We start from the raw sequence: 17,483 nt of genomic DNA, 5'->3' as shown, positions 1-17,483 counted from the left end.
CACTGAGGAGACAAGGCCGAAGTGAGCATTGCAGTTTCATACCCCACATTGGTCCAATACGTCGAAATACGAAGCCGTCGACTTATCGCTACACTGGCTTCTTTGAAATCGTCAGATGGTACCATTGACACAGTGCGCCGTCTTAATTTGATAGCAACCAAGTCTTGACTTCAGGCGGAAGATCCTCGTTATCCATCCCTTCCCAATTTCTGAACGTCATTGTTGTTGAAGTGCTCTCTCGCGACAAGATGTCCGTCCATGCCCTCTCCTTCTCCGCCCAGCACAACTTCTCTAAACAATCCTCCAATACCCTAACACTACTCCCTGATTTGGGCGTAAAGGGAGACTGCCACTGCGGCGAGACGGTCCAACACCGCTCAAGACTGAAAATAAGGCCACCGCCCAAGAACCTCCGGCAGGTACACCTTATCGACTTGGAAATTCTTGACGAGCTCAAAGTGAAGCCTGGGGAGTTAGGTGAGAACATCACGACCAAGGGAGTTAAGTTGTTGGAGCTGGGCGCGGGGACGAGGTTGCACTTGATGTCTCCGGCCGCGACGGCCACCGGTACTGGCACGACTGGGAGCGATCTCAAAGACGGCGGACCTGGAGCTGGAATTGTTCAGGAAAGATCGGAGACCGCCGGTCATCCCGTTCTGGTGGTGACAGGGCTGCGGAACCCGTGTCCGCAAATCAACCACTTCCGTTCAGGGTTGCAAGAGCGGTTCGTCGAGAGGGATGAGCAGCGAGCAATTGTTGTTCGGAAGGCGGGTATCATGAGCACTGTTGAAGTTGGAGGAGCCATAGAAGTCGGCATGCGGATCGTGGTCGAACAGCCGGCGGTATGGAAGGCTTTGGAGTGTGTATGAGAATGGATATCGACTGGAGCATGAGCCTTTCATTTCAGCATTCTACCTATGGCACCAGCAAAGCCTCCAGCTGTTGCCTCGATATACTTGGCCCGAGAGACCCTCAAGCTTGAGATCCCTTAGACACATCTTGGTGAACGCAGCCTCGGGACCTATACTCGTACAACGAGCACTAGTGGACTCTGCAGGCGCAGTCGCTGGCTAGCTCTCTGTTTGACTATAGTACTTGGGTATTGTTTCAGGCACGCTGCGGGACAAGTCAGCGCATCAAAGGACCGTCTTTGGTGCTGAAAATGATTTAAGAGTGTTTTCGTGAACAGGCCCTACTTCTATCGGGTGTCTCTACGGCTGCTTGTCTCTCGTTTTGTACTGCATGAAGAATATCTACCTTCCTCATGCCGCGGTCAATGGCCGCTAAAGTCGTGGTCCTCCAAGTCCTTCTTCTGTTGCAGCACTTCAAGTAACGAAACGGTGACGTCCCGACATAGTAATCTTCTGCCCTCCAGGCCCAAATCCCCGTCGAAAAGTGTGATTACACATTTAACTGAAGGAAGACCAATGACCAATTCATAGACCCAGGGTGCCAGTGGACCTGTTGATGGCCCCAACATGAACCGAGTACCTTAAAACACAACGCCCACGCTATGCCCAAAACATCAGCACGTCCTGCTGGTGGATGGAAGGTCTAGGCAAAGTAGCTCTTCCATAGCACTCCAGCCAGCGTTTCCAAAGTCTCAGGGTCGAAGATCTTTTTATCCTCGAACCATGTGTCAACACGTGTCTTCTTGAATTCAGCAATGATGCTCTTGACGGCATTTCCCACCGTGCCTGGGTCATTTGCTGCCCTTCTCGACAACTGGACAAGCAAGTCGGGAATGAAGGCTGGCGGTGGACTCGTATAAGGGAATGCTTGAATTAATGCACCCAGGCCAAGCACCGCTGCATGGCGAACGACGACTAGCCGCTGTGCTTCTGGGCTGGGTGTGTTAGTTCCTGAGGTCCGGGCTGATGACAGCCCGGCTAGTTGTCCCTTTGGCTTCTTCGGTAGGGGGTTGTCGATGAGAGTTTGCGTAAAACGATCTGATAGCTGTTTGATCATCCTCTCGCGTAGCCCAAGAGGCGAGCACCGGATCATCCCGGACAAAGTTGTCGCGGCACCTGCTCGAACCTCGTGCTGTGTGTCCTCGAGCATATCTGCCACACAGCTGAACAACTTCTGTTTGCTTTCCTCTGAGAGCAAGAACAGGCGTCTGAAAAATATGATCTGCATGTTAATCATGACTCGAAGACGTTGATGCCAGGACGAAGCCGTTCTTCCAATGCGAATCAGTGCATCAATCATTGCTTGGTCCTCTCCGATACGATGTGGGATGTTCGGAAGATGACGGAATACATGGTAGGCCAGTGACTGGAGCTCGGGGTCCTGTTCGTAGTTAGCAGTTGGCCTTTGTTTGGGACGACAAAGGTTGGGGGATATTGATCAACCAGCTACAGGTTGTGGAGAGTACTGACCTCTTTGACGTCCATCATGTGCAGAAACTGCTCCATAAACAGATCCGGGAAGTACTTGAGTAGCTGAGTGCACTCATACGAGGACAACATCGAGTCGAGCCATAACAATATCGTCTTACTTCCAGACGTGTAGGCAGAAGGACTTTGCTGACCAGGTGTGCGCTCATGTCGCCACTTCTCGAGCCGCGTAAAAACTTCGCTCATGGTGTCATCAAACTCCTTGGTCGGAAGATAAGGCTGCGTGCCAATAGAACCCGCATTGCTCTGGGCCTGCACGAGCTCATTGACATCCTTGTACGATTCGTGATAGCGAGTACGGGTGATGGCGGCAAGGGTCTGGGCCATGGATTCACGAACGCCCTTGTACGGATGGTCGATATGACCGAGGAAGTTCTCCACGATGGGCTTTTCGAGTTGAAAATGCCAGCCTGCTTCCATGACCACTTGGTGAAGCAGATGGATCTTGGAGCTCTCTTTGAAGGCGGCATTGGACGACATGTCGAGCCGGAAGCTTGTAAGCCACTCGACTAAAGGCCAGGCTCGGCGGGGGTCTCTAGCCTGAAGTATCATGCGCAGAAAATTTGTCCAGTAACCAGAGTTTTCGGGTGTCAGGCCATCCGCAAACACACGCTGGATGATGGGGAAGGCGAACTCCCACACCATCGTTCTGTGCTCGATCGAGTTGTCCATGACCGAAGTGACCAGACCAGCAAGGATTTCAGCCGTTGCACGGTGCTGATGTTTGTCGCTCCCATCTCCGAAGACCGCAATCGTCTCTTCCTTGATGTCTTCAAACGTGGCAACGGTCAGGCCATCTCTGATAATCAACTCGAAGGCATATGTCAACATGGCTGCGCTTGCGACACGGAACTTGTCCACAGAAGTGTCGCGAGGCTCTTGCTTCAGATACATGAACAAAGTGTTGAACCACTTTCGATCGAGGAGCCGGCCGATGCTGGCTCGTTTCGCCCACTCAAGTTCATCGTAGACGATGTCCTTCTGAATATTAGCCTTATAGCCAGGCATATCCTTTGACCAAACTAGCCACCCTGGGTAGTCGTGATCAATGTAGACGTCGGCTTCAGGCTGGGAAAAGGTCTTCAAGAATTCATCCGTCCATGACTTTTCTCCGGCTTTAGTCTCAACCTTCACCTTCGCAGGGAACTGCTGGATTGCCTGGATGTAATTTGCATAGTCATGGTTGGAGACCGCCCTGACATCAGTCATAGTGAAGAGGGCGACCAGGGCTTGGGAGTATAGTCCACGCAGACCCGGATGAGGATCTATGGTGCCGAGGGTCACCAATTCGATCATGCTGTCTGGAGCCACAGTATCGAAGCGCATGCCCAACGACATGACCAGCGTAGCAACACGCGAGGCTTTCTTCCAATGTGAAGAACGGCACATTTCAACCAGCTCTTCGGCCAGTTCTGCCTTCCTGCGTTCGATGTTGGCACGCTTAGTCAAGATGAAGGCTTTCTTTTTCACAATTTGGTCCTCCACGTCGTCGTCCGGATTAAGGGGATCAACAACTGTACGATCGATGATCGCCATGCGATCGCCTGGTCGACCATAATCCATGATTTGGAAGAGGCCGCCGGAACACAATTTTTGAATTGACGGCTTGTCGGCACTACTGGCTTCGATGAACGTTCTGATGACGGTTGGCGTGTATTTCCAGTGTCTCCCAACGGTCTTTGCCAGGCTGCCGAACAGGAGGGCGAATAAACCGCCCTTGATACGTGGAAAATCATTCTTTTCGACGGCCTCCTGGAAAGCTTTCAGGAGTGGTGGGATGACGTAGAGACGGGCTCCAAAGACCACTTTCAGAGCAGATTCTCCCGCACTCTGCGCGTTGCGTCGGACTTCGGTGTACAAGGACACCGCGGACTGCGCGAGATCTAGGAGAAGCTGTTCGTCGAGCTCCGAACGTGGTCTCGGTGCAGCATTGTGGCGCAGTCTCTGCGTATGATAAACATTCGCTCGTCGAACAAGGATCGAGCGAGGATAGTCTTTTCGAACTCCCGCTACCTTGTACGGCTGCTCGTCGGCATGCAGTAGTCGAGTGACGCGGTCAAGTACATGAGCCGAACGTTCAATGCCAACATCGACAAAGAATGATCTGTAAGCGGTGTACAGCGGGGCGAATGAAGACACATCATCTTCGGCGTATTGCGTTAGAAAGACGTGGACATCATGAAGCACGTGACCTATGTTTTGTCGGAGACGGTGAACAAGCTTGTAGTTGTCGTCGTCGGGTTTGAGGATCTCGCCCGCAGGGTACTGGAACGACGGCTTGAGGGACGTCTCATCAGTGCCATCAAGGGTAGTGTCAGCGTCACTGGTCCCTTGATTCTCTTCAGGCGCATGGCCGTTGGCTTGAGACATCACAGTGTCAGCTTCGGTGCCGGCAGCGGTTGTTGTCAGACCCTCATTTACGCCCTTGGCATCGAACAGGACCGATATACCAGAGAGCAGCAGGCGAAGAAGGACTAGGTTTCTGGAAACCTCATCTGACCATTCTTTGCCACTGCCGTCCCGTTTGACGCTAGATGTGCCGTCAATAAGACGCTGCAGATGCTGGATGGCGCTTTCAGCCTGAGTCTGAAACAGTTCAACCGCGAAGTCGACCTCTTCCTTGCACGGGACGTGCCATTTCGGATTGATCGTCGCAGGTGGTTCAGACGCTCCCCAGAAGTCCGCAGTCACTCCATTTTTGGCTTTCTCCGGCTCGTACAAAGCATAGTCGGCCGTATAAGTGACAGTCAGGTTGAGCAGTAAATGATGCACATAGTTGGAAATGTGTACAGTCGGCATGCCTTTGCATTTCTGCTGCATGTAAACCGCGATGTCGAAGAGCTCTTGCTTGTATTTCAGGACAGCCGAGCCGACGTGCACCACGCACATGCTCAACATGCTGATGTTCCAAACCAAGCCGCGGTCTCTAGGTAGGACATCGGAAGCGGCATTCCTGGTTGAGCCAGCGCCGTTCTCGTCGATTTCTGTCCGAATGGCGCTTACCAGTACCGGGACGAACTTCGCCAGAGCCTTTTCAGGATTAACCTTGCAGAGGCAATTGCAGATGAACGCCATGGCATCTCTTGACTGGTGGATTACGTGGTTGGCAACAAAATCGACAATCTTGTTCAACGCGAGGTCGTACAGCTCTGGAGAAAGAGAGGCCAAGAGCGGTGCAAACGCTGCTGGAAGAGTATTGACAATGTTCTCTTCTGGAGAGCCACTCCGTACACGTGCAGCATCGGGCAGGTTTTCGAGCAGTGTGAAGACTCTGCCCAGGAAAGAAGTCACAAACTCAGCCAACCCAGCAGTGGACGAGGCAAGTATCAGTTCCTCATCTTTTTCGTTCAAGGCTGCATAGTTGAGCTGAACAGCGGCGCCCTCCTGCTCCATACGTTCCATCTCCCCAGTAATCCATTCGATAGCCAAGATGTTGCCTTGAACATCATCTCTCCCTTTGGAAAGATCTTCAAAAGGTATGTTGTAGCAGACATTGGCGAAGAATGACAAGGTGCACAAAGTCTTGTCAAGATCATTGGCATCGATGCCAGGTAGGGCAAGGCCAAGAAGAGCCGTAATGTGACAGCGGTAGCCTTTCGTTCTGATCATTGTCCTGGCAAGTATCTGTAGGGCGCGAATCGACGAGATCGTTCGGTGCACCTCCACCAGTCCCTGCATGGAAGGATAGATGCGCTGCAATGCGCCAGGAAGGATCAGATCCGGCTCCAAGAAAGCTAGCGCCTGTAGGGTCGACAAAGAATAACTCATTGCTGTACCACTCTTCGCATAGATGCCCATGAAGATGACGTCGCGTAGGCAGAGGACAAATCGCTTCCGGATCGCTTCATTGAGTCTCCGTTCTGGCGGGACTTCCATCTCTCCGTTGCGCTCCCGATTCCACCGCATGACGAAGAAGTCGGCCAGGTAGAAGACAAGCTGGGACAACGTTCTCGTCCAAGAGCCAGAGTTTGACGGATGGAAGAAAGTCTCTATTGCCTGGATCAGGTTCTCAAGCAAAGACAGCACGGATGTCTCCTTGTCCAAGCAAGACGGTGACATAGACATAATAAACCATCGGGCAATGTGGTGCGAGACTGGGTGTTTCCTGGTATCTCGATCCAGTAGAAAGCCCATACCAGCTGTAATATCGACAAGAGCACTGTACGGCGAAGTGGACTGCCCGACGGGTATCTCTAGTAGTCTTAGGATTGCGGTGGTAATCAAGGTCGATTGCTCGGCGGTGAAAATGCCAAATTCTGAGAAGCCAACCTGCTTGCTAGGCAGAGAATCTCGAGCAAGGCGAGAAAAGAGATCAATGAGCGCCACATCCACGGTCCGGGAGCGGTTTACTAAGGAACCTAGGTGAAAGAAGGTTGGCAAGAAATGCTGCGGATTCAAGTCGGATCGATTGGGCGGAGGCGGTGCTGTGGGTAAAAGCATGTTGAGCAGGCCGATGACCACAAAAGCACCCTCTGTTGCCGACATCGTGAAATGAGGCAGTATTTCTTCCAGCATGGACGGGATATCCTCGGGGTCGAAATACAACTGAGCGAACGAACAGAGCTTGACGAGTGTCTTGATATTTCTCTTGAGATTGGTAGTCTGCACGAGACCCGATTCGCTGGGCAGAACGAACACCTTCATTTCACGATAAAGCGGGCGCCAATCGAGGGTGAGATCGACGAGGGGGCGTAGGTAATGTTTTTTCCTGGAGACTGTTAGCTCTGGACAAGATTGCGGGACTCGTCGACGCACTTGATGAGCAGCATGAACATGCTGGCAAAGCGTTCACTCACGACTGGGTCGATGCCAGGGGCCAGCGCCAGTTCATAGTAGAGTTGCACAAGCTTCACACGCTGCTCTTTCGTCGGATCAAACTTGAGTGAGAGCCAGCTGCGGAGTTCCCTCGTCCAATGCACCGCGCCTGGAGTGAAATCACTAGCCTGAATGGCAATGTAGAGGCGCTTGAGGATTTTCGCCAAATTCTCCTGTCTCGTAGCTTCATCTTCGACTGGGTAAGGCAGAGTTGAGAAGTAGGGGAAGGTTCGGGGCCTGTTGCGCTTGGCCGGTGTTCCAGCGTCGTTGGTCTGACCATCTTGCATGACTATGGTACCGGCGGGAGATGTTGCTCGTGAAACTTCGAAGGCATGCTTCATGTGATTGTTGACGCTGACCAGGTCTTCCATATCGTGCTAGAGATTTTCCGCGTTGATGTCTGAGGCCACTGAAGGGAGGATATCATGCCAGAAACACGTTATTTATCCTGTCTCATACCGGCTAATAGAGTTGATTAGGTGTTGGCCTCTCTTGCGATTCCGCTCAGGTCGAACAGTCGTTACACCGAGGCGTGCGAGCAACGTGGGATATACAGCAAGAGGCTATTCGCAAGCCCAGCTGCAGCCTTGCCGCCGAGTGACGTTCTTGGACCGACGAATTCGGAGCGAAACAGTCCCGAATAACAAATACGACTCCAGGAGTAATGCTGGCTAGCCTAGAAGGGCATCGATGCGGCAGAGAGGGATAAGGTGGCTGCAATCAACGTGTGCTCAATTGCGCGTCACTGGTGACTGAGCGATGGCGGCTGCGCTGCTGTTCCAAACTCCGCAGGCACGAGACACGGCGAGCCTCGTGTGTACGAGGAAGGTTTGGCGGCTCTCTTTGATTGCCTCCTTCGCCTCGTTCTGCTTGCCTCAATCCATCTTGAAAGTCGTGCTCAATCTACACCAGCTACTGTATCTCAGCACCGCTAACTCGAGCCGACCGCTGTCTGCCAGCTGGGACTCGTATGCGAACCTGACGGATGATATCAAGACGGCGCCGGACCCCCCGCAATACCCTTCGCTATATCGTGCCATGCCGAATTTACTCTTCCTGACGGCTATCACCTCTGCAAATTCCTGCCAACTGCCGGATGCCCAGGATGGGCTACTCAAGCCGCTGGGAACTTGAACATCCTTGTCGCGGTAAACCCTGGGAATCATTTCGACCGGGTAGTATCAGCAGAGGTCCTCAAAACGTCTCTCACAACGTCAACCACCCTCGTGTGGACATGGGCTTTTCCCTGATTGCAGGAAGCTATCATATCGCCTTCAAGGGAGCAATGCTCCTATGACTCCGCTAGCTCAGACGTTCGGCGAGAAAGCAGCGTTGAGCCTTTCTAGGAGCTTTACCGCTAGGAACGTGCGTAGAGCTTGGCTTGGAGCTCAGATCCAGCATTTGGTGACGGGTCATGTGTGACCTGCAATTCTCTTCGCCAATCCAGTCAGGTCGTCAGCAGGATGCCGGCTGCCAAGGGTTCACCTGCACGAAAACGGACGGGTCAGCACGATATTGCAGTAAGAAAAAACCCAGCTGATCGGGCCCGGTCTCGAACTCCGCACTAAACGATCATGCCCTACTGCAGACCTTCGCATAGTTCTTGCATGGGCACCATGGCTTGCCATGTCCACAGAGCCGGAAAGCATCACTCAAGGATACCGTACCGCTGTCGGGCCTGTCTCGCCAATCGCAGGTCGTGTAAAGGTGTGTAAATCCGGTGTTTGTGAGAAGGGGTGGCTTATCTCCGTTTGGTACCTGCGAGGCATTTCACCTCTTCTAGGCCTTGCTCCCGCGGTCAGAAACCTCATATCATAGCCACATTCTCCCTGCAGATCTGTGAATGTAAACCTCCAGCACAAGGTTGAATACCTTTTGCCCAGCGCACCACGAGCAGCTGACCCAGCCATGGCGAACGCAGTCCTCGATCCCTCAGATCCGACTTCACCACTGTCCATCCCCCCGCATGAGACCGCCCTGCTACTCATGGACTATCAGAACATCCTCCGGGGACTGGTCGGAGATGGAGTCTGGGCTAGTATCACCAATATCGCTGCTGGCTTACGGGATTGGGCGCTCGAGAAGAACATAAGGGTCTTCCACTGCCTCATCGATACTTCACCAGGCACACAACCTCCTGGACATACCAGGACTGCAACTAAATGGAAGGCGTACGAGGCTTCTTTCGCAGCAGCACCCGAACTCGGACGCGAATCAGGACTGCTTGCAGTTTGGCGTCCTTCTAACCTGGAGGCGAATTTTGTGAGAACACCAGGGTCCATCTCTGCGCTGGAATCGCATGGACTTGCTGAGGTCCTGAGGGCGACAGGGATTAGATCCCTCATCCTCGGGGGCATCAGTACTTCAGGCTGTGTCTTGAGCACTACCCGTGCGGCGACGGATCGTGGCTTCATCGTGACAGTGGCGGAAGATGCTTGCTTTGATCCGGTCCCTGGCCTCCACGCTATGCTGGCTACACATGTCCTACCCACAAGTGCACACGTCGCAACCTCGCGAGAAATCCGCGATGCTTGGAAAGTCCTGTGAGGGGACATAGCAGAGTCATCTTGACACTTACAAATGTTGCACATCTGCCTCACTGTCTCTGCAAGAGAACCAGTGATGATTCTCACTTTTCTGACTCGAGTAGTTATCCTTTCACCTTGGCTTCCACCATCCGATATGCACCCGCTCGCTTACGACAACCTAACATGACAGCTAGCCACGTTCTGGACCAGGGCTCCCATAGTTCCCACGACCAGCATGAAAGAAAGCATCAGCATAGTCAAGACATATGCAGGACTCTCCACTGCCAGCATCCCCTGGCCCGCAGCCTTGTGCTGGTTTGTCATGTGGAGCGGTCTACGGGGTGCGCCGACTACATCTGTCTGACTTTCCGTCCCGTAGTGCGGTGCATGGATCTATCACGGACGCAGTGTTCTCGCTTGGGTCGGCCTTGACGACCTCCCTACCCTTGAAACGGGGTGGGCGGTGAAGCGATCCTCGGTGACGGTTGTTGCCCCGCATATCATAGTGACTCTCGTCCCACATTTTGTGTATCTGTCCCTCTACCAAGACCGCCACCACCGCCGACTTGGGCTAATCGATGGCTTCGCCGTTCGGTCTAGCTCTTCACAGACAAGATCGGGGCGCATATTGGTACCGGGTAAGACTATCATTGCGGGGAAATCTAGGGAAGGCCCTCGCAAGCGTGGCCCTCCCCCGTACGCCGATTGTCGAGAGACGCCGGACCCGGCCCTCGATAACCGATAAAAGATGCGCACTGCCCACCTCGCCAGCCTTGAGCTTTTCTCCACACCAATTGCACTTACAGTGGTAGCCACCTCTGAAGACCACGACCTAGCATTAACCTGATGGCGGACGTCAAGACAGACATGGCCCCTACCACAGAGACCAAGGAGTACTCCGTTGAGGATGCTCCCCCTGCCAGTACCAGCGCACCCTCCTCTCAGAAAGCAACCAAGCAAATGATCTTGATCGCTCTATATGTTTCGCTTGCTGGCTGGATCTTCAACTTCGATCTGGGTAAGTTCAGCAGACCTCCTAGTCAGTGCATGGGCAGCTAACAATGCCGTCCAAGGCTTCGGCGGCACGGTCCTTCAGATGGCGCCATATAGGAAATCGTTCGGCCGGTGTGCTCCCAAGACCGACCTCGAGACAGGCATCACAGCAGTGGTGTGTTCACAGACGGCGCTTCAACAGGGTCTCGTCTCCTTGACACTGCTCTTTGTCGCCTTGGGGGGCGCCATCAGCGGCATTACAGGCAACTACCTAGGCCGTCGAGGCACCATGCAGGTGGGTGCCTTGTTCGCGGCCATCGGAGCGGGAGGCATGCTGGGCACGGCCGGAAACTTCACGGCCTACCTGGTGTGCAAGTGCATTGGCGGGGTCGGGCTCGGCCACATCATCGCCGCCGCGGTGGTCTACGGAGCGGAGTGCACCGTAGCCAGCAAGCGCGGCATGCTCCTCGCGCTGTACAACATCGGCTTGGGCTCCGGGAACGCCGCGGCGGCAGCAGTCTGCTGGGGCTCATCAACATACACGCACAGCAATCTGGCCTGGCAAATCCCCATCATCTGCCAGATTCCCCTGTCCTTCATTTTGGGGTTCGGCGCCTTGTGCTTCCCCGAATCCCCGCGCTGGCTGCTGACCAAAGGCCGCGAAGAGGCGGCCAGGCGATCGTTCGCCTGGTTCTACGCCAAACCGGCCGACCACCCCGACGTGCTCCTCCAGGTGCAGGACGTGCAGCGGCACATCGACATGGAGCGGCTGTACGGCTCGACGACCAGCTGGACCGAGATCTTCCACTCGTCCAACCTGCGGAGAACGGCGGTGAGCGCTTTGATCATGGTCGGGTTGGCCATCACGGGATCCAAGTTCGTCGGCCCCTACGGCGCCATCTTCCTGGCCAAGGTCGGCATCAAGAACGTCTTCCTCAACAATTTCTTGGCCGCGGTGTGCACCATGGCTGGGGCCATCCCGGGGCCTTGGGTCATCGAGTACGGGGGCCGCCGCTTCGCCATGCTCTCAGGGTACACGAGCATGACGATCTGCATGTTGATCATTGCGGTTGTGGGCTCGACGCTCGGCCAGGCAAGCAATGCCGCCAAGGTGGTCTTGCTGGTGTTCCTCTTCCTGTGGGCCTTCTTGTTTGGCATGTTCATCGGCACGAGTGTCTGGATCGCGGCGCCCGAACAGCACAACATCCGGCTCCGGACGTACGGGCAGGCGTCGACGACAACGGTCTATCAGATCTTTGGCTTCGCGGCCTCCTTTTACGGGCCCTACATGCTCAGCGCGGACTACGGCAACATGGGCCTGACTGTCGGCTACTTCTATGCCGGAGTGACCTTTGCGATGCTGGTCTTGACGTTCCTGCTTGTTCCCGAGACGGCAAGACTCACGCTGGAGCAGATCGACGAGTATTACTTCTCTGGCAGGCCCGTGTGGAAGACGTCGACGAGCAGGAACAAGATGATCGCAAAAGGACAGATCGTGGACCACTCGCCTGCGCATGAGTACCCTGCTGGCAAGCTGGACGAGTGATGCTGAACCTGTTGAGCATAGATGAGGGGTGAGGACTTTAGGGACAGGATACGTAGGCAAGATTGGACCCCATGCTCACATAGACAGCTCGTAGTCTACAGCCCACAAAGGCGATGGAAAGGGCATGCTCTGAATAGAACGGCGCGCTATTGCTGCTGTCGGGAGATACCGTGTACGTCAAATCAATTATTTACCTCCTTTATGAGTAGCTCCGGGTATAACACTGTGCATAATATGTGCTGCATTACTAGTGGGGGCCCTCGTATTAATCTGAACCGCTGTGAGGCCTTCCGAGGTATTCCTGTTATAATAGTTGTGGAAATAAACCATTGAGTGTGCCCAATTCAGATTAATATATCGTGATTATCTGGGAAGTCCCTCGTGTACTCCGTATGTGTTGTGTAACCTGGCTTAATAACGCCAGCATCATCATCACCATCGTTATTATCATCATAAGTACGTTGGGGCATAAGGGACTCAGAGTCAAGATATAGGAACGTGCCGTACCAGTTGCACTGAGTACCACTTGACAGACCGAACGGTCGGCTCACCAATACCTAGACCCCCTTGCGTTCTTGACGAAGGCGGGCAGGCAGCGTCCACGCCAATGGTGCTGTGTATGCAGCGGCAGCTAGTTCACCATAATGCGGGTGAGATCGCCACGGCCACATCCGCCGTGCAGGGAATTGCTCCGGCGTACGGCGTACATCAAGGAACATAGGAGAGTAAGAAGATTGGCGGGTGGATGGTTGGGCGGACCAACTCAGAGGTTGCACAAGATGAATGGCCCGGAGCGGGACAATGGAATGCCGCATGAACGAGTCCGAGGAGGTAGTATAAGGCTCCTTCGTACGGGGCCCCGCAAATGGTGTAGAGTAAGCGCGAAGAAGATCCCTAGGTAGGATGCGGTGGTTCTGATTGTGACGAAGGAAGCACTGGATGGCGCACCCTCGGCGTGCCAGTGTACTCTATGTATCGCTGCACTACCACTTAAAACAACGCTGTGACTCATCTGTGGACCGTGGTGGGTGTGCCAGTGAGCCGTGCTCGGTCTGAGGTTCACTCTGCACGCTGACGTGCCTTGAGGATAGTTACTACCAAATTGTTGTGGTTGGCGGTTATAGATTGCATTTAAAGCACATCGTCTGGATCTTGTGTTTGCTCTGTAGAGGCCTCCAGAACGACATTGTCCAAGAGAGGCCTCAATGGTGCTTCGTAGACATTATCATATGGTAAAAGTGATAACTGCGGGTATATAAGTATCGTAGCGAGTGCGTAAGGTGTCTTTCATGTCTTCCTCCCTCCAAAAACAGAATGCTGTGGTTTTTGTCTTCCTTTCACCAGGTGCTCTCCTTTCCCCCCCCCTTCCCCTCCCAACAACATCGACCTCGAACACAGCTCTGCTGCTTTCTCCAGGTGCCTTCCCCCCGTCATCAACCTCAAACAGAGTCCTTGCTGCTTTCTCGCCGCTCGTAGTCCCTAGTGACCGCCATTGCCTCTTTGCCAGCCACATCAGTGAGTGCGCTCCTTGCTGTCGGTGAAGACCAACGACTACGAGTTCAGGCATGATGCTCGGCCTCTTTCTCGGCCTCCTTCTCCATGTTGCTCTCGTCGCTGGTGCGATCCCCAGCCGGCGCAATCTCCCCGGCCTCATCGAGACCCTCGGCCGTGCCGGCCTCCCGGCGGATCTTGGCAATTTCTTCCGGCGGTGGTGGTACCCAGGTGCTGCTCTTCCATGGCTTTACTCCTAGGATGTACATCGTATCGATCTCCTCGAGCGTACGGCCTTGTCCCTCAATGACGAAGAAGTAGATCAACGGGATGGCAACCAGGTTGCAGCCAGCAAAGACGTACCCGTACAAAAAGTCGATATCTGATACAATAAAAGGAGTCCAGAACGCCAGAAGAAAGTTCCACAGCCAGTTAGAGGCGGTCGAGAGGGCCATGCCTTTGGCGCGGTAGCGGGACGGGTAGAGTTCACCGCAGATGGTCCAAATCATGGGACCCCATGTAGTCGCAAATCCTACAAGATGTTAGAATGCGTCGACACAGATGCAGGAACGTCGAGGTGAGAGCGCCAAGGATGACTTACCGAAGATGAAGAAAGACGCCATAACAATCATGGCTGTGCCGCTGGACTCTGTTCTCTGAGGATCCTGCTTGTCGAGCGAGAAGTGGCCGACGTTGGCGAAGATGAGGAACATCATGAACATCCATAGCGATCCGACCATGAGAGACTTCCGCCGTCCGTAATGCTCAACAATGTACAGGCCATAGAACGTCGTGCCAAAGTTGATGCCGTTCAGAATCATCTGCGTGACGAAGGAGTTGTTGATTCCCGTTGCTCGAAAAATCACAGTACCATAGTAGAAAAAGTAATTCGCGCCCGTCAGCTGCTGGAACATCTGCAATGTCATGCCCAGTGCGATGCGATATGCCATCTTGGGGGCCCGGAACATGTGGAACCATTCGGCGAGAGGCCCTTCCTTGTTAGCTTCAGCGCGGAGCTTGGCCTCGATTTCTTCCAACTCGACGTGGATGGCGTAGTGGTTGGCGGGAGCGCCGTAGACTTTCTCCATGATCCGCTTGGCCTCTGATGTGCTCCGAGAAAGCATGTCAGTAACCTGTTCGCTTGGAAAGGGGTGACGTCGAGAAAGCCGTCTCAAACGGGCATAGCGCAGCACAAGGAGAACTCACCCTCTTTATGCCCCTTTCTGTATAGGTATCTCGGAGTGTCGGAGAAGAAGAGAATCCCTCCACCCAGAATAAAAGCCCAGGGGAAGTTGAGGCCGAGTGGGATTCTCCACGAACTGGAATTGTGTCTTTGGTGCTCGTAGGTCCCGAAATTCACACTGTGAAGAGTCAGTATCCAATAACGATAGGAGTGGTCAGACGTACCATGAAGCGAAGAAGATACCAAAGGTGATCTATCAGGCGTTAGCCACAGAGAGTCTGATCTGTGATGGACCGTACGACATACAAAAAGCTGGTATGTACTGATCAGAGCGCCACGGATATGGCGGGGAGAAGTCTCAGCTGCAGAGGCAGAAAGTGAGTGAAGAACATATCGAACGGTGAGTGATCGGCGTACCCATGTACATGGGCACAAGCAGTGAGAGGGCGCCGACACCAAGACCTGCTACCCATCTGCCCATCATGACCTGATACCAGTGGTGCTCTGCAGATATCATGACAATGGTACCGACGGAGAAGACAACACACCAAAAGGTAACGCTAAGTCTCCGGCCGATGACATCGGCGACGAACCCAGCAACAAGAGCTCCGATCAAGGTGCCGATCGACAATAAAGATACAATGAGGCCTGACCGAACATTGCTGAAGTAGGGAGTCCCGTCGCTGTGTCGTTGACCGAATCTTTCCAAAAAGTCGGGCATGGCTAGGAAGCCGGAAATCTGACCAGTGTCATAACCGAAGATGAAACCGCCCATAGAGATGGCAACGCCCATCAAGAAGGATGCCATTGTTACTCGACGGAGTGGGGAGTAGTCCAGGTTCGCCAATGACTTTCTCGCGTCTGTCGCACCCTCGGCGTGAGGATTGTACTTGTCGTACTTCACCCAGTTGGTCAGGCCGAGTGACTCGCGAGTCAACTCGGGCCTATGAAACTTGTCGAGGTACCCCATATTCGCTTGAGCTATGCGTGCTTAGTCACCTCTTGTACTGAAGGGAGGAGGTGGACTGCCAGAATGTATATGCACTGGAGTGACTGGGTGGTTCTCTTATAGTCGGGCGTCGGCCTGCCCCAATGCAGACCATGCCTGAACACGTGGATCGCAATCCGGCCACCATGAACCCAAGGTTACTTCGAGAAAAGCGGAGGCGGGCGGATGACTCGAGCATCGTGTGGTGGTGAATCGTAGTAGACCCAATTGTGTGGCCAGATGAGTGATTTCTCGAACACTTCTGTAAGCACGGGGACGACTCCCTGAAAATCTGACGTATCAACGAACATCAGGGGCGACTCAAAATACGAAAGGCCTCTCAATTGCTTCGTCGTGGCCCACCCGGCCAACAGTGAGCAAGGTACCAGGGCCCCAGGGCCGCCGGAGCGGGAGGCAGGCACTCAATTGCCGAACTGGAAGTTATCCAGGCGCAAACTTTCATGAACTCCTGTGCAGTACAGTGTCAATATGCTTGCGTAGAATCATGAGAGACTCTTTGGCCCCTCGGTTTCCGGCAGCATAGCGGGCAAAAAGGCAAGGCTAGGTCAAACACGGACCTACCGGAAGGCTCCGGCAATGTTATGCATGGCGTGCCCTTCAGCGGCAAAAAGGAGGTGATCACTTGATCGATGACGAGCTGGAATAACTGGGACTTCGAACATTCCATCTTATTCACCTCGCAGAATTCGTGTTTGCCCCGTGGGGAGACGTTTCGGCGAAGACGAGTAAGCTGAGCGACCAGGGAGGGAGTCGATCGTGGTGGCCTTGGGCAATCAGCAACCAGCATCCTGGCAGAGCTCCAAAAGCGGCTGTATTGGCATCCTGTCTACAAAGACTTCTGCAAGTGCTTTTACGGAGATTTCTGTACAATTGGTTGATGATTGAGGGTTAGTGATGTGCGACGACCGACGAGGCTGCAATGAAGCCTTGCGCCATGGAAGGCTTATTTCAGACCTCTTTGCAAGTGGCAGCCGCCAAAGATGCATCACAACAAGGCAATGATGTCGGAGGCGTCCTCGCTTTCCCGGGGGCTTATCCGCGGGGCGAACTCACATCACGGGATACGACACTACCCAACAAGGGAATGTGGTGTTACCATCGGTGACAATTACCAAGTAGGTAAGCACTATCAAGCAAAGCCCAGGCCTAGGCTTGATTGTACATACTGTGTAGGCAGGATGGGGGTGCCACCACGATTATGTACGAGCTTTTGCGGCCTGAGCGGCCTCAACCCAGATCTTGCGTTGAGCCTATTGGGCTTACCGTGGACTACTACGGAGCATTTCTTCCACCGCCGACAGTCAGCATCCTTGGCATGTTTGCTGCCTTTGTTAATGGTCAGTGCGCAATGCTTGGCGCTCCTCCAGTATTTCCTTCTCGCTCGCCCTCCATCTTCTCTTGGTCTTCTTCATACTTAGTACGTTACTTTTCGATGCCCCATAACGTTTCGTCTAAAGCTAACATGTCTATAGCCTTGTGGGAGCGACTGAGCTCAAGCATTCAGCCCGCTATGGCGGTG

General features: G+C 53.8%; 5 protein-coding genes across 5 annotated transcripts; 3 read left to right on the top strand and 2 right to left on the bottom strand.

Annotated features, from left to right (window-relative positions):
- Positions 1 to 248: 248 nt before the first annotated feature.
- Positions 249 to 869, top strand: A1O7_00593 (uncharacterized protein; the record flags this gene model as incomplete). Its single annotated transcript, XM_007754634.1, has 1 exon — positions 249 to 869. The coding sequence occupies one exon, from the start codon at positions 249 to 251 to the stop codon at positions 867 to 869; it is 621 nt and encodes a 206-aa protein (XP_007752824.1).
- Positions 870 to 1,554: 685 nt separating this feature from the next.
- A1O7_00592 (proteasome activator subunit 4) lies at positions 1,555 to 7,585 on the bottom strand (the record flags this gene model as incomplete). The annotated part of the gene is made up of 3 exons (XM_007754633.1): positions 1,555 to 2,292; positions 2,382 to 7,107; positions 7,155 to 7,585. 3 exons carry the CDS (start codon positions 7,583 to 7,585, stop codon positions 1,555 to 1,557), a joined length of 5,895 nt encoding a protein of 1,964 aa, XP_007752823.1.
- Positions 7,586 to 9,122: 1,537 nt separating this feature from the next.
- On the top strand, positions 9,123 to 9,761 carry A1O7_00591 (uncharacterized protein; the record flags this gene model as incomplete). The annotated part of the gene is made up of 1 exon (XM_007754632.1): positions 9,123 to 9,761. One exon carries the CDS (start codon positions 9,123 to 9,125, stop codon positions 9,759 to 9,761), a length of 639 nt encoding a protein of 212 aa, XP_007752822.1.
- Positions 9,762 to 10,609: 848 nt separating this feature from the next.
- A1O7_00590 (uncharacterized protein) lies at positions 10,610 to 12,281 on the top strand (the record flags this gene model as incomplete). Its single annotated transcript, XM_007754631.1, has 2 exons — positions 10,610 to 10,760; positions 10,816 to 12,281. 2 exons carry the CDS (start codon positions 10,610 to 10,612, stop codon positions 12,279 to 12,281), a joined length of 1,617 nt encoding a protein of 538 aa, XP_007752821.1.
- A 1,559-nt stretch (positions 12,282 to 13,840) lies between these two features.
- On the bottom strand, positions 13,841 to 15,925 carry A1O7_00589 (MFS transporter, SP family, sugar:H+ symporter; the record flags this gene model as incomplete). The annotated part of the gene is made up of 6 exons (XM_007754630.1): positions 13,841 to 14,304; positions 14,374 to 14,874; positions 14,979 to 15,133; positions 15,180 to 15,208; positions 15,262 to 15,317; positions 15,373 to 15,925. The coding sequence occupies 6 exons, from the start codon at positions 15,923 to 15,925 to the stop codon at positions 13,841 to 13,843; spliced, it is 1,758 nt and encodes a 585-aa protein (XP_007752820.1).
- Positions 15,926 to 17,483: the final 1,558 nt, after the last annotated feature.

The sequence above is a fragment of the Cladophialophora yegresii genome (genome assembly GCF_000585515.1).
Source record: "Cladophialophora yegresii CBS 114405 chromosome Unknown aczIN-supercont1.1, whole genome shotgun sequence".
Taxonomy (NCBI): domain Eukaryota; kingdom Fungi; phylum Ascomycota; class Eurotiomycetes; order Chaetothyriales; family Herpotrichiellaceae; genus Cladophialophora; species Cladophialophora yegresii.
This window is presented reverse-complemented; position numbering and strand designations above follow the sequence as displayed.